Source organism: Ramularia collo-cygni, assembly GCF_900074925.1.
Source record: "Ramularia collo-cygni strain URUG2 genome assembly, contig: RCC_scaffold01, whole genome shotgun sequence".
NCBI classification, from domain to species: domain Eukaryota; kingdom Fungi; phylum Ascomycota; class Dothideomycetes; order Mycosphaerellales; family Mycosphaerellaceae; genus Ramularia; species Ramularia collo-cygni.
The window spans coordinates 4,674,848-4,689,600 of NW_019716255.1; the positions used below are offsets into that span (position 1 = coordinate 4,674,848).

At 52.8% G+C, this 14,753-nt stretch overlaps 7 protein-coding genes; 5 read left to right on the top strand and 2 right to left on the bottom strand.

Annotated features, from left to right (window-relative positions):
* Positions 1 to 1,031: 1,031 nt before the first annotated feature.
* Positions 1,032 to 3,218, top strand: RCC_01513 (related to Transcription activator of gluconeogenesis Pc22g08580; the record flags this gene model as incomplete). XM_023766808.1 has 3 exons in its annotated part: positions 1,032 to 1,263; positions 1,314 to 3,151; positions 3,201 to 3,218. 3 exons carry the CDS (start codon positions 1,032 to 1,034, stop codon positions 3,216 to 3,218), a joined length of 2,088 nt encoding a protein of 695 aa, XP_023622576.1.
* Positions 3,219 to 3,552: 334 nt separating this feature from the next.
* RCC_01514 (related to FMN1-Riboflavin kinase) lies at positions 3,553 to 4,583 on the top strand (the record flags this gene model as incomplete). XM_023766809.1 has 2 exons in its annotated part: positions 3,553 to 3,669; positions 4,038 to 4,583. 2 exons carry the CDS (start codon positions 3,553 to 3,555, stop codon positions 4,581 to 4,583), a joined length of 663 nt encoding a protein of 220 aa, XP_023622577.1.
* A 55-nt stretch (positions 4,584 to 4,638) lies between these two features.
* On the bottom strand, positions 4,639 to 5,033 carry RCC_01515 (uncharacterized protein; the record flags this gene model as incomplete). XM_023766810.1 has 2 exons in its annotated part: positions 4,639 to 4,666; positions 4,720 to 5,033. 2 exons carry the CDS (start codon positions 5,031 to 5,033, stop codon positions 4,639 to 4,641), a joined length of 342 nt encoding a protein of 113 aa, XP_023622578.1.
* Positions 5,034 to 5,591: 558 nt separating this feature from the next.
* Positions 5,592 to 8,871, bottom strand: RCC_01516 (uncharacterized protein; the record flags this gene model as incomplete). XM_023766811.1 has 6 exons in its annotated part: positions 5,592 to 6,624; positions 6,680 to 7,100; positions 7,150 to 8,263; positions 8,333 to 8,473; positions 8,531 to 8,654; positions 8,705 to 8,871. 6 exons carry the CDS (start codon positions 8,869 to 8,871, stop codon positions 5,592 to 5,594), a joined length of 3,000 nt encoding a protein of 999 aa, XP_023622579.1.
* A 1,321-nt stretch (positions 8,872 to 10,192) lies between these two features.
* On the top strand, positions 10,193 to 10,678 carry RCC_01517 (uncharacterized protein; the record flags this gene model as incomplete). Its single annotated transcript, XM_023766812.1, has 1 exon — positions 10,193 to 10,678. The coding sequence occupies one exon, from the start codon at positions 10,193 to 10,195 to the stop codon at positions 10,676 to 10,678; it is 486 nt and encodes a 161-aa protein (XP_023622580.1).
* A 924-nt stretch (positions 10,679 to 11,602) lies between these two features.
* Positions 11,603 to 12,841, top strand: RCC_01518 (uncharacterized protein; the record flags this gene model as incomplete). XM_023766813.1 has 2 exons in its annotated part: positions 11,603 to 11,692; positions 11,750 to 12,841. 2 exons carry the CDS (start codon positions 11,603 to 11,605, stop codon positions 12,839 to 12,841), a joined length of 1,182 nt encoding a protein of 393 aa, XP_023622581.1.
* A 420-nt stretch (positions 12,842 to 13,261) lies between these two features.
* RCC_01519 (related to SPS19 ### peroxisomal 2,4-dienoyl-CoA reductase) lies at positions 13,262 to 14,257 on the top strand (the record flags this gene model as incomplete). XM_023766814.1 has 5 exons in its annotated part: positions 13,262 to 13,382; positions 13,431 to 13,593; positions 13,647 to 13,677; positions 13,728 to 13,907; positions 13,958 to 14,257. 5 exons carry the CDS (start codon positions 13,262 to 13,264, stop codon positions 14,255 to 14,257), a joined length of 795 nt encoding a protein of 264 aa, XP_023622582.1.
* Positions 14,258 to 14,753: the final 496 nt, after the last annotated feature.

Sequence of the window (14,753 nt, forward strand, 5' to 3'; positions counted from 1 at the left end):
ATGTCTTATCGAACAGCATTGTCTCGACAGTATTATCGGTAATGCAGAAGCACGACATCTTTAGCTGCTCCAAGCACAGCGCTTCTTTACATCGAAAGTTGTTCCTCATAGCTTAATATGCTTTGCGAGAATGAACTCACTGCAAACGCACCAGAGGTAGGATGCTCGAGAGGACTCTGTGGAGATAGGGTACATAGTAAACAACCTCCGATGCAAAGAGATGATGAAGGGCGGCAATCGTCAATTCCACCGGGCCTTGGCCTGAAGAGGTTCGCACTAATCGGCCTGCCTTGTCGGCCCCGCCCGTGCACTGGCGACATCATTTGGTGAACCGCGTGCAATGCTTGCGAGACCTGCGTGAAGCTGCGCACAGCACACAACAGTGTCAATACGACGGTCATACCGCAGCGCCTGCCGTAATCTCGATTCCTTTGCCTCGTGGTGTTGTGTGCCGCCTGCCCTTGGGAACACAACAGGCCCTTGCCCTTGACCCACCGCCATGGTAGTTCTAGCATGAGTGGAAGCGAATGTAACACAACTCGCGAACCCAGGCCTGGGACATCCAATGCAGTCCCCGTCGACTTCTCCGCCGATTCTGGACCTGTCGCATCTCAAGAACCGCTCGGCAGTCGGACGGGCTCCCACGCGCACGCGCAACAAACAAACATTAGACAGTGGTTCGCACAGGCAGGTCGCCAATAATCGCCTGCCGCAACTCTTGCGAATTGTGTCGCTGCTAGCGAGGGGGAATACAGCGAGGTTATTTGGAGATCATAGTCGTCGCACAACCGCCCGCCGCTCGCGTGATCGCGAGGGAGTGCCTGCGGCCCTGCACCAGCGCCAGCGCCAGGCATTCTTCCTGCAGCACCGTGGTTCTATTCCAGCCTGACGGGTCTCCCTTTTCAGCCAACATCCACGGCCACGCACTGCAGAGCAACGTGGGTCGCTAGCTTGCCGGGCCTGTGCGCAGTGTGGTGACTGGTCGGGGTGGTCGTGCTGGAGGCGAATCGTGGAAACGTTAATACGTCAATATGTCTCCCGACGCCGAAGATGCATCTCCTTCATCACCTGGTGTAGAGTACGAGTCCGGCAACATGGCAGAGGAAAAGATCGAACGCGCCTCCACCGACGAGAAGTCGCCTGCACACGCCAACGGCAGCAATGCACAGCCCGCCAAAAGCAATGCCAAAGATCCATCGCGCCCGCGACGCAAGAAAGCCCGCCGCGCTTGCTTTGCTTGTCAGCGTGCCCATCTCACTTGTGGTAGGTCGTCGCCACATGCCGGGGATAGATTATTAGACTAACAATCGAAGGCGACGAACGCCCGTGTCTCAGATGCATCAAGCGTGGTCTGCAAGATCAATGCCACGATGGCGTCCGTAAGAAGGCAAAGTATCTTCATGATGCTCCGGCCGAGGCACTCATACCCGGCTTTCCCAACAACAACTATGCAATGAACCGGCCAGGAAGCATGCAAGGACCGCCTACACCGAATGGCATGGCGGTGCCGGCGTCCCAAAGCGCTTCCTTCTTTCCACAGACATCGCCTGCTGGCTTCGTACAGTACGGTCAGCCGCCCCAACAAGGCCACATGGGCCCTCCGATGATTGATAGCAATGGACTGGCGCCTGAGTTCACCAACCAGGCGGTGGAAACCCCCTCTCATTACCAGGCAACGCCGAGCCAGCAGACATCTCCCACGCAGGAGCTGACCGGTACGCTTGACCAGACTCCGCCGATCGGCGTAACGGGCAATGCATCCTTTGACGCTACCTACTTTGACTCGAACGATCCATCTCTGTTCAACTTTAACATCTCCGAGCTAAACTTTGGCAATCACTATGGCGCGCTGGAATTCGGCATGCTCGGTCACATTTCTTCTGGCGCAGTGAATACGCCAGAATTGGATGGCATGAACTCTATGGGTCATGCTAACCAGGGAAGCGTGTCTTACGACGGGACTGGCTCGAATCCCGCCGGATTCAATGGCTACGGGCAGCAAACATTCCCTTCCTGGCAGGGTGCGCCAAACGCAGGCTCCAGACACAGCAGCAACGCCACCAATATCTGGGCCACGCAGAACTACGGCATGGACGCCTATGCTATAGGAGAGCCAGCGCCTTCTTTGACCGGTGCGAGCCCACATTCCCAACCTCAAGACTTCGCCGGCTACCAGTCGGCCACCATGTCGTCGCCAGAAACCCAATTTGGTCAGCCGGAACAGACCCAACCCTCGGATCTCTTGCGGCACAGTTTGTCTCAAGCGCAGCAACAATCTCGCAAACAAGCACCGTTCCCAGTCGATTCTCTCTCAGATCCCAATCGCAGCACGCGAAGACGGGACACCTCGGAGATCTACAAATCTGTAACAGCTCCCTATTCATACACGGCTGGATTCCACGCTCTCACGGCTTTCCTCCAACGACATTTTCCCACGAAAAAGGTGCTGCGCATCGCAAAGGCGCTTGCGACCATCAGACCCTCGTTCATCTCATGCAACCAAAAGCTGTGCCACGACGACCTCATTTTTATGGAGAAGTGCTTCCAACGAACGCTGTATGAGCAAGCAGATTTTGCCAATAACTACGGAACACCCACCCTCATCTGTCGCCGTACAGGTGAGATTGCATWTGTGAGCAAGGAGTTTTGCCTCGTCACTGGATGGAAACGTGATGTACTGCTCGGTAAGGAACCAAATCTTAACATCAACAAAGGCGGCACCGACTCTGGAACTCAAACGGGCACGAGCTCTCGGGGAGCTGTGACTCCAAGAAACCCCAATGTCGGAATGGATCCAGGCCGACCGCAGCCTGTATTCCTCGCCGAGCTCATGGACGAGGACAGCGTCGTACAATTCTATGAAGACTTCGCCAAATTGGCCTTTGGGGCAGCTCGCAATAGCGTCATCGGAGGGCCACCATGTTCACTCCTCAAGTACAGGACTGAGGACTATTCTGGCTGGGCAACAGGCGATCAGTTCACGGACGATGGCAAGCGCATCAAAAAGCTGGGTGAGATCAAGACCGAGCTCTCTATGAGAGCTGAAGCCGGTATGAGTGCCCTTGGTGAGAGCAACGGCCGCGTGGACTGCCAATTGTGCTGGATGSTCAAGCAGGACATGTTTAATATCCCGATGTTGATTGTCATTAATGTAAGTTTGCCTTGTCCTGCTCTTCTGTTCGTGTTCTAACCGTTTGCAGTTCCTGCCATTGATTTAACGGTCTCACTACTCATGATCCACGAATGCAATGCCTATGGATGCGCGGTAATGATGCAAAGGCTTGTCGAGTCTGCCGTCTGGCACGGCCGGTGCATAGATGTCCGATTTCGGCGCATACAATGGGTGGCAGTAATACGTGCGTKTGAACAGCCTCTGTTCTCTCAATGTTCACAATAGCGAGCCATAGCATACCTAATAATTTGGATAGCTAAAATCACGTGCTTGCCTCATTGCGCGATCGGCGCAGATAATCTATTATGTCAGGGTAAACGATTAGGTACTAAGGTACGACTACCTGTACATGTATTGAGCAACCAACTGCAATTCCCAACATGCGTCCAGACGGTCCTCGTGATACGGTCGCTGGTCCTGAAAGTGGACCTGCACCGCCATTTCCACTCCGACTCAATGGCAAAGTGATCAAAGGTTTCGGGCGCGGAAGCTCAGAGGTACGTCAATAATCGCTTGGCCACGCATCCCAGAACGGTTCCCCTCCACGCCTCACCACACACCCTTTCACACCGCTGCAGCAGACAAGCAGGTGGCATGTACCACGCCAACTCACGGTACAGTGTAAGGGCGCTCGCATGCGGATTGGTCTGTCAATCTCGCGGTCAGCCAGCCGCTGTCATGGTCATCGGCGGCGCCTCTCCGCTGGGACGGACCTGAGCCAGCAGCGTGTCTGTCACGTTGGTCTCACAGCCTTTATACCCACAGCGCCATGAGCTTGCAACCCTTGCTTCATTGACACTCAATTTAGCTTTCCCTCATGATGACGATATCACGGTTGAAACACGCTGACATTGCGCACCTGTAGCTGGGCATACCAACCGCGAACATTCCTCTTTCCGGCCTCTCCGTGGGTGGGCAGGAAGATATAGAATCCGGCGTCTACTACGGCTGGGCGGGCCTATCGCCGTCCGATGCCGTTCGCCAGCACCCGCCTGGTACCAGCGGTGTGTCGAAATACAAGCTCATGGCGGAGGATGTGCAGACAACCCTCAATGGAGTCCTCTCACAAGGCAAGGAGAAGAATGGTCATGCGGATATTGAGACAAAAGGCGCTGTCTACCCGATGGTCATGTCCATTGGCTGGAATCCCTTCTACAAGAACACAGTGCGCAGTGTGGAGGTCCACATCATGCACGACTTTTCCATCGACTTTTACGGAAGCCACATGAACCTGTTGATTGCCGGCTTCATACGGCCTGAGCTTGACTACGTGAGCAAGGAGAGCTTGATTGATGATATCAAGACGGACATTAATGTCGCTGGTCGGAGTTTATCAAGAACAGCTTATGTCAAGCTTATGGGTGATCCATATCTACTTGATTTTGAAGGCAGAGATGAGATTGCTAGCTAGCGGCCCGTGTCAGGTCGGCAAGAAGTAAGACAGTACATGGACGCTCGTCAATTCATTACGCGCCACCTTCGCGTTTCGCGTATCTAAGAGGAAGGTCAGCTCGGGAAACTGTCTGAATCGACACGGTTCTACTTACTCCTCTTCCATCCTTTCTTCATAATCACGATCATTCTGAGCTTGCTGCTCATCGCTGATGTCTTGAACCCGGCGACTACCAGTTGCACCGTTCTCCACACCATTCAATTCCCGACCTGCTGAGTCGAACTGCTTGGTGGACTCGACAGCCGGCTCGCCAAGATTCTGATTCGTAGATCTCACAGTCGTATGGCCATTCTCATCTGTGGTCCTCTGATGGGAAGTCTGCTGCCCGCTGGTTGTTGTCTCGCCGTTTTGATTWGTGCTGGAAACGCTGTAGCTCATGGAAGAGCTGAAGTTTGATCGGCTAGCCATTCTTTCTGTGGTTTGATGTTATCGATTGATTGATGAAAGTGAATTTGCTTGATGTAAGAGGGACAAATATCATGCTCGAGGGGAAGCTCTTTGTTACATGTACTTCTGTCAAAACTTGGTGAGACATGACGACAGGCTTGTCGGTGGCAAATATCCTTAAACAGGGAACGACTTTTCGCTTTACTTCCCTCGCATTCTACGAATTGATTTCTACTATGCACTGCCACAGAATTGTGAGAGTTGTTCAGTGTAATTTAAGTGAAAGGTGAAGTAGTGAGTTATCAACTCTGATCGTTCAAATGGCAACTTTGAGAGAGGCGCTGCACATTCTCATGCTCAACTTGTGTACAACGTTGTACTGAACGCTCAATGTTGGCGCAGCTTATCTGCGGAACATGAAGGGCCCGTCAGCGACCTGATGCTGCTTGGCCTCTCCAATCGTGCAGCGACGTGGTGAATTCGAAGGCTAAATGGTGAGATTAAAGCCGCTTTCAAAATCTATTGAGGGCATGCCGTGTTCTGCCAATGTGAATTTCGCTAGTAAACATGAACATATCCTCACAACACCCAATCCAGTAGCCAATCTGGTCGAACGTCAGGAGCCGGCTGCACAACCTCACAATGATTCCTCGCGGTCAGGAATGCTCCTGCATTGCTATACTGCAAGTGCCTCCCATATTTTTTCGCGCTGTTAACACTGTCGTCCGAAACGCCAGCCGCGTCTTGCGGTATCCAGATAATAGGTGTAGGCTCGCGCGTGACCGGATCCTGGTAGGCAGCTCTGAGCTCCGCTTGCCGCTCGGCTGGAGACAAGTCGATCAACTCGTCTGGGTAACGACTTAATGCTTCGCCAAGTTGGTCGCCAACGTAAACACGGCGTGCAGCACCGGTGGCAAGATTCACATGCTCTCGCACTGGGATCGTYACTCCCGCAACCCGCTTGTTGACCCGAAGCAACGTCTTCCGTGCATTTTCTGCTGTTTCCACGAGTCCAGACGTAGAGCCGCGACTTGACTTCGACCGCACTCGCTTTCTCTTACTGCCAACGTGCTTGTGGTCATGCTTATCGTCGTGCTCCTCCCCGACAATTTTCACATCTGGCAGCGGGATACCAGCATCCTCGGCTTCTCGATCCATGTCGCTGCTCGGGCGACCCCTAGTATCCGCCATAAGTAGCTTTTCCTCAGCCTCGGCCGCCTCGTCTTCCAGCGTGACAGGTAGCAGCTCTGACAAAGGCCGCAACGCCTGCTCCAGAACATRGTGGTATGCAGCAGTGAGGGCGAGTGCGACTATCATGATGATCGCTTGCGGCGTACAGGCTAGGTCAGAGTCGCTATCCTTCACCAGGAAGAACAAGCCGACGAGCGTGATCTCCATGATGTACACGCCGGAGAATAGCTGGGATAGCGCATTGTCGAAGAGCAGTCCATGCGTGTCAACTTTATTCCGCTGAACGTAATAGTAGTTGTGCCGATAGGCGACAAAGAACAGCATGAATACGCACGAGATGAATATGAGCATCAAGGGGCTGATGATCGAGTATATGAGCCCAATAGCCGCAAAGTTGGTCCAGATGGGGTAAACGTTGGCCCTTGAAGAAGCGATTAGCACAACGTTCGTCCGCTCATAACTCCGAAGAGACTTACCACATCTGGTGAGGAATTGTGGTCTGAAGCCATGCTTCCTCCCGAGGAGTCTGCGTGAACCATGGCCAGATAAAGGTTATGTACAGAAGTCGCAGGTACTGAAAGAGGACGGATCCGCTGTATCCAAGGGCTTGAATGATGAGGTAGTTGAAAAAGTAGTTTGAGGCTTTCGGTAGTTCACTCGCCAGGGTATTCACGATAGAGGTGGGGTTGTTTACGATCGCTGAAAGGGTTCCGAGGAGACCATTGGAGATGGAGGTCACCAGGACCAATTCTACAAGGAGGAATGTGAAGTAGAATGCTTGCGTGACAATCTCGCGCCGACTGCGCGTGGGCGCTCCGACCAGCACGGCCAGCTTTCGGCAGAGCGCTGGAACGACCAGCTGGACAAGCAGGGCTAAGAGCAAGGACGATACAGGGCCTGCAACTGGTCARCGATTGGCAGGCACTTCAATTGAAWGAAKTAATACCAGAGATGAAACTTATGATCCACTTGTCCCAAGTTCGCAACCATCGCAACCAGCTGGTCGTCTGCCGGAGCGAGTCCAGCTGCGATAAGATGCTGAGGAAGAAGGTCGGTATCGCCCACAGGATCAGCATTCCCACAAACAAGGCAAGAGCAATGAAGGTTCTGATAAAGCGGTGGAGACTCGTAAGCCCCATGTTTGACCAGACAWCCTCATGGGGCGCAACGTCTAGGTATCTTGGAGCCATCCGCCCAGGCTGATGGTGACTGATCAGCGCGCAAGCCATGTTGGCCGACATCTGCCTGTCGAATTGAACGAAGGCGGAATTTTGTAATTTGAACCGAGCTTCGTTGTCGAGTTCCGGCAACAGCGCATCGATTTGCACAGTCAGTCGAGCAACTTCCTTTCGTAGCCATGCGACCTTTGGAACCTTTTTGTGGCTGCGTTGCCAGAATTTGGCTGGCTTCAATTCACCATTTGCGTCTTCCACTAGAGAAATACGTCCTTCTGAGGTGGCCTTGAGATATTGGCGCCACAACTGCCGGTCATCCTGGCAATCAGCCTCGAAAGCGGCAGTAATTTGGGGTTCTGCGCCTGTATCGTCAGCTTCGAGAGAGTCTTCGGCCACGACTGTGTCTCCTGAAGATCGCGGCGACTGTGTTGGTTCACTTGAAGTGCCGTCAGTCTTGCGGTAGCGCTTATTGACCTGCCGCATCGTCTTCAACTCTTCCTTTTCGAGGGCGTGGCAGGCACTCTTGCGTTGAGCGACCAATTTCCGGAGAGACCCATAGTCTCGATTGACCCACACGTGAAGCCGACGGCGGTCATCATTGTCCACAAAGACGTCGAAAAGTGCTTTCAAAGCCTCTTCGCTCCGATACTCGCTTGGTATGTTGGTAACGAGTATCGTCTTTGCTGAAGCGCGTAATCGGTGCTCCGGCGAGGTCAGGAACTCCTGTCGGACGCTGATGAAATGGAGCTTTTCGCGGTAGATGCGATAGAGCGTCCAACAGATTGCTAGAAGCGCACACAATAGATGCGCCCAATATCGGGCTGTGTGTGTTGGCGCCACATTCTGCCAGGACAGCCTGTCCAGGCCGGTGACGGCAGAGGGTTTCTAAAGCGAGATATGAGAGGTAAGCAAGTGTCTTGGACGTCCTCGTGCTTGGGTCTCAATTTCACCTACGGTCTCTCCTCCGATGCGAAAGTCGTTACTGTTCCTACCGCCGTTGAAGTTTATGGGCAGTAAGATGACAACAATGATCATCATTAGCGGAACGAAGATGATGACCATAGCCCGGAGGAAACGGATCGCGAAGTATCCATCCTGCAAACAAACATCAGTCAAGTCAGATCCTGCCAGCTAGGATTGCAGTGCACGCACCAGACCACATTTGAGCTTGAGTTCTTCGCCTTTGATCTTGAAAATGCGAGTAATCCATGCGAGGGGACTCCTAGGTATGGCTTCGACGCGAAGTCGTTCCTGCACGAGATAGGTCTTTGGTTGACTGTTCTGGAATGAGCAAAATGCGATCGAGATGACCAGAACTGCACTGACTATATGCGACGGCCGATTTTCGAGCTCTTCAGCAGAAAGAAGCCCGAAAGTTGGAAAGCAAACAGACCGAAACCGGTGGCAAGATTCAGGAAGAAGGCTCTTGTTGTGACGGATCCGGTTTGTGCGATTCCGCCGGAGAATATAGCGGACGCGTTCAGGCTGGCCATGGTGTACCTACATGTCGCGAATACGCAAGTTCGACGGGATGGGTGAAGAAGTTGTTGTCCACGGCTTGCACGGCCTGTGATGGAATTAGGAGGAGAGGTTACAGGTTCCCGTCCGTGCACTAATTCGAAAATCTCGCTTCCGTGTCCAATCAAGTCCGCGCACGGTTTTAGCACAACGGTGTGRGGCAATGAGAGGATGAAACGAAACGTGACGGAGAGCAAACCGCTTGTGCTTGTGAGGACGATGCGATGCTTCGCCACAGTCGTCTGGTCCTCCGTGGTCAAGCATGCTAGTTACATCATCAGCCACTCTCTAACACCATGCAATGCGGGTCGCTCCGACCAAAAAGAGATACATGCTGCTCAAGCCTCATGCTAGGGGCGCTTAGCGGTGTTTCTAGTCTTAGGAAGGTGCTTGGCCGGTTTTCTAGACGTCGCTCCATCCTCTTTGGTGGCTTCTTTGCCTGAGCAGTTTGCCTAAACACCTCGTATGCGATTCCGTGGTTTTTTAAGACGATCACCTCTACTAGATATTGCAAGCAACCTTTCCGATCATCATTCCCATCGCAACGACCCGTCCATCTATAGCATCCCTCATAGTCGACCCTTCGCTTCTGGACCACAGGCCGCCAAGTACATTCGCTCAAAGCTGTACTGTCTTGCAGCTGACCGACCGGTGGACTCAAAACAATTTCGCATCGCTCGCCTCTTGCTCGTTCGCATTTAGCTCGTTCAGTCCTTGCGACCGAACGCGATCATTTATGACTGCCCTGTTCGGGAGAATGTGGTACTGTATAGGGCCCAGAGAGTTCCTGATGTCGCTGGTTTGCAGCGGTGGCATGCAGCTTCGCGCCAATGCTAGACTTGAAAGTTTTGCTGCCGCTTGCATGGCGACCACTTGAAGCCCATCACTGGCGGCATTCATGCTCAGCTTTGGCGCCCTCGGCGTCCTCGTTTGAGGCAGTCCTTGCTAGGTGGGTGTAGCAATCGGAACATCGTAAGGGCAACGAGCCTTTGAACGTGATTGCGTCAGTGGCATAAACGGGCAAGATGCCATGTTCCGAATTCCTTTGCTATCCTGGCCGCCATAAACACATGCCGTCTCTTTGATGTCTCGGCCCATACCCCTGCTGCAGGCAAGACAAATATGCAGTTTTCCATCTTGGCAGCATTCAAACAACCAAACGAAACTGAAAGCAAATTACTGAAAGCAAAGTTCTTCACCTCTTCTGTGCTTCAAAACTAGCAGCGGGCTCATCCCAATTCTATCCTCACCAAGTTCATCCTTCCAACAAGTCAGAGCTTTGAGCGAGATATCAACATGGACAACAAGAACACAGCAGACCAAAAGCCTCCGCCGGCGCAGCAGTCACAGAAGAATCAATCGGCGGCGCAGAAGAGAGGCTTCAAGATCCCCGCCCAGGTCGACACTTTCGAGGAATGTTCAGCGGAGCGTAAAAAGCTCTCTGGAGACGCCGCAGGCAAGGCCGAGTTCAACGAGTTCTACTGGACCCTCGTTCGCGACATGGCCATCATGGAAAACAACATGGACGTGCAGCTCGAGTACCTTCGGGCTATCAGGGATGGGGAGGATTGTCTGGAGAGAAGAGTATTGCTCTTTCAGCCCCACAATGCGTCTCCTGAGCAGGAAGCCGCGATTCGGAAGGAGTTTCAAGAGGTAGCGGTGCGCGGAGAGAGGGAGAAGGCTAAAAGGGGTGAGGGTGTCGATGATCATGCAGGTGGGAAGTGGTGGGAGAAGTCTGGTCGATGTGTTGGTATGTACAAGCTAGACGAGGAGGAGAAGTGAGCTTACACGAGGCGGATTGAGGCGGATTGCTGGAGGAAAACTCGATGCTTGAACATTTCGATGGATTCTCCGACATGCATGCTCAATGCGAAGAGACATGAACGGCATCATCCTAATTGCAAGATCCAGCTGTATAGATTTTCCCCAGATGTGTTAAAACCTGGTTATCTGAGAATGTGAGATCCGCCGAGAGAACTCGACCCAATACTCCTTACTCCAGAAGAAACAAGTCTTTGACTTTGGTTTGGTACCTTTGCCTGCTGATATGAAGACAGCCGTTGACCTTGGGATGTGGGAGTGGCATCTGGGCTTTTACAATGGCCTTCCAACACCCCAACACGATGTTCATTGGTGTCGACGTCAACTCTCCAATCGAGGGCAAGTTTGAGACGGCCGAGAGCAGAAATTGCCGCTTTGTCACAAGTAATGTCGAAGACGAGTGGACATTTGTCGTTTTGCTGTCCTGGAAGGTCCACGGCGATACTTCATCTCATTTCCGCTCCTAGGGTTTGGGTGCTATCAAGTATTCTCTGCATTACTCCCTCGGTGGCTCGGTGATAAAGTTGAAGGTGGTAGACATTGAGGGCAAAGACGTCTTGTCCGGTCGGAAGGGGAAACTGCGGACGACACCTAGGAGAACAAGTATTCTAGCGGCGCAAATCCAATGTTGCCCAGGTGGCTGAGGATTCGGTAGGCTTGTAGAGTATTACAGCAAATGCTGTGGGGATTCCTCGAAGAGCACAGACGATGAAATCATTGGCACATGCCGAGGGCGTCACCGACGCGGGTTCTTGTTGATGTGGTTGTTTTGTCGCTTACCTCGAGCATGACGACTTTCCTCGATTGAATACAACTTTCAAGACACCTCACTTGCATACCTTACATATCATTCATATCCGGAAGATTGATACTGTGCATCACAACATGAACCAGTCTATATGGGCAGATCCACCGGCAGGCGAGTCAGCGACAGAAGCAAAATCAACAGTACTCCCAGTGCCAGAGCCAGAAAAGGTACGAGCCGCCATTGGGAATTTACATCAGCATCCGGATGCTAATAATGGAAAGCAGACATCATCCCCATCACCCGCTGCTTCAGGCCTCTCCGCCGTTGCCACCRCTTTCGCGCCTGTTCCGGTCGAGCCGCCTCCGCCAGATGTCGCAACCGCTGAGCTCTTTGCGCAAACCGGCGCAAACGATGACGATTTGTTCGACGATGTAGTCGCCGAGGAATCGATGCGAATCCGCTCCGACGATGACCTGTTCAGCGATGATTTCACTCCTGCGCCAGAGCCTGTAGTTACAGCATCCGCGCCTCGACAGGCTCCCCCGCCAGTCGCGCATGCTCCCCGAGGGTCAGATGAGGCACCTAGATCGAGGGGTAGGGGAAGAGGAAGGGGTCGAGGAGGCAACGATGGACGCGCGCAGACTCGGGGAGATCAGCAGGCACAGGCACCGGCACCGGCAGCGCAAAACACAAGGACAAGCGAGAACAGAGGTCAGACACAGTCGCAAGCTGCACCACAGAACAGCGCGCCACCACCTGAGAATGCCCCGACTGGGCCACGTAAGGAAGCCACTGCCTCCGTCCGTGGCGATCGACATGCTACGGGTGGTGTACGGAAGCCCRAGTTGACGGAGGACGAGCTTGCACAGAAGATGGCCCAGATTTCAATCAAGAATGCGGACCTGACAGCAGCACACGCGAGGGCAGAGGCAGATGCTGCTTCGTTTGCTCATCGAGAGCAGGAGGCTAAGCATGTGGCCGAGAAGCGGAAGAAAGAGGAGCGCCGAGACCGTCAGCAGATGATGGGAGAGCGGGAGAAGAACAGGCTTAGGAAGCTGAAGGCCATGGAAGGTCGCGAGTGGGATGCTGAGAAGCAAGAAGATGATTTCCGTAGCGGCGCTCGCCATGACAAGCGGGGCGGCTTCTCTGGCGACAAGGAGGATTACAGCGATGGACGGGAATATCTCTATCGTGAACCGAAGAACGATAGGGGAAGGGGAGGTGGCCGAGGAGGACGAACCCAGGCACCTGTGTCAGCACCGAAAGGGGAAGATTTCCCATCTCTCCCACCAACGACTGGATCGAAGACTGCCAATGAGCCTGTTTCCACGAAACCTTCGAGCAAATCCTGGGCAGATCAAGTCGAAGCCGCATAGAGGCATGCGGGATGATCCTCTTATTTAATGAACAATACGACCCATTCTTGCAGATCTCTTCACAGTAGGTGTCGACATTCGACACCATTGGCACGCAAGATCGGGCCGTACAGCTATTTCCCTGGCTGGTAATGCCAGGCAGGCAAGGCAAGCACAGCCGAGCGACGAGTGAGTACATCAATACTATGTAATAGTCGCTTGGATGTGATGCTCGCAGAATCTCAAAGGCTATCTTCGCAGCTCACGCCCTTCACTTGTACTATTCCTATATGTCGCCGAATCAGGCAATTGCGCGGGACGACCTCGGTTTTTGATGACTCGATGATCCAATCTGAACGCTTGCTCTTCTTMCTCCTGGTAATCCACCTATTCTTCAACTCTCGATATTCTTTCCACGTACTGTCCCCGTTCCGCCCCACCATGTCTCTCGATTTCGGTCTGCAAGACGTTCATGTCTTGATCACTGGCGCTGCTGGAGGCATAGGCCTTGAGACCGTCAAAACGTTCCAGAGGCTTGGAGCTCGTATCACAGCTCACTACAGTTGGTGGTTATTGATTCAGACGGTGCAGACACAGCTGACATGTTCAGATTCAAAGCCTGGAGAGCTTACGGATCTCTCGGACATCGTTGCTCTACAAGCGGATGTTCGTGACGAGATTGCAGTCAACAGGCTGTTTGAAGAAGCATCACAACGCAATGGCCCGGTTAGCGTCTTGATTTTGAATCATGGCATATGGCCCAGCAATGACACGTATATTCCCCAATATGACTCCTGAGCTGGATTTGTGCTGAGTGTCACTCTAGTCATATTGCCGACATGGACCTCAGTCAATTTGTGAGCATATCCGACATGAGGTTTCCGGGATCCTGCTGAAATCACTCAAGCGCAACACATTGGATGTAGACCTCACAGGTCCATTCCTGCTCTGCAAAGCCTACCTCCGTGCCCTTCGATCCGCTCCAACATCCGTCAAAGACGTTGCCAGCATCTGTTTCATTGGCAGCACAGCAGGTAAATTCGGCGAAGCCAATCATGGAGACTATGCAGCAGCAAAGTCTGCTCTGGTGCGTATCTCCCACCATCATGCACCTCGTGGCTATACTGATCAAAGCAGATGTACGGTCTCACACCGACTCTAAAGAATGAAATCGTGGCTATTGCTCCCAGAGGACGAGTCAATAGTGTCAACCCCGGATGGGTCGCTACACCTTTGAAGCAAGAGACATTAAAGRACACGAGATTTGTTGAACGGGCTCTTGCTACGACTCCCCTTCAAAAGGTCGGTAAGCCTGAGGATATTGCCAGACAAGTTGCGGTCGTATCTTCGCCTACGCTTTCGGGACATGTGAATGGTGTAAATCTTCAGGTGGATGGTGGAATGGAAGGGAGGTTGCTTTTCCCGCCAAGTCATTGATTGTGATTGTTGAATCGTCCGGGTTAGGGTTGGGGTAGCAATTGTCCCTCGCGCATGAGACTGTAGCAGACTTCCAAGGTTGCGATCTGTCGAGCCGGGTTTTATAATGAATAGCTTTATCTTATATTGGCACTCGTTGGATGTGTCATTGTTTCAAAAGCATCGCGGCAAAGGACCTTCCGTAGACCAAGAAGCACTCAAGCAAGCCACAGAATGTCACCCAGGCATCTATGCTTCACGACTCCTGATCGCTCTGACCAGCACGCACACCTTTTGCAGGCCCAGCCAGCTACCTAGGTGAATGACCACAGCCGGGGACTGCCACTTTACAGCGATATGGATGAATCAAGGCCATGTAGTACACGTCTACACTAAATGGAAGTCATCAGAAGTATTTCTATAAACCCACATGCCATCGAAGGTTCAGTGCCACATTAAATGATCCCCCGACTCTTCCACACTCTTGTAAAGCAAAACAAGTGGATATCATCCCGTC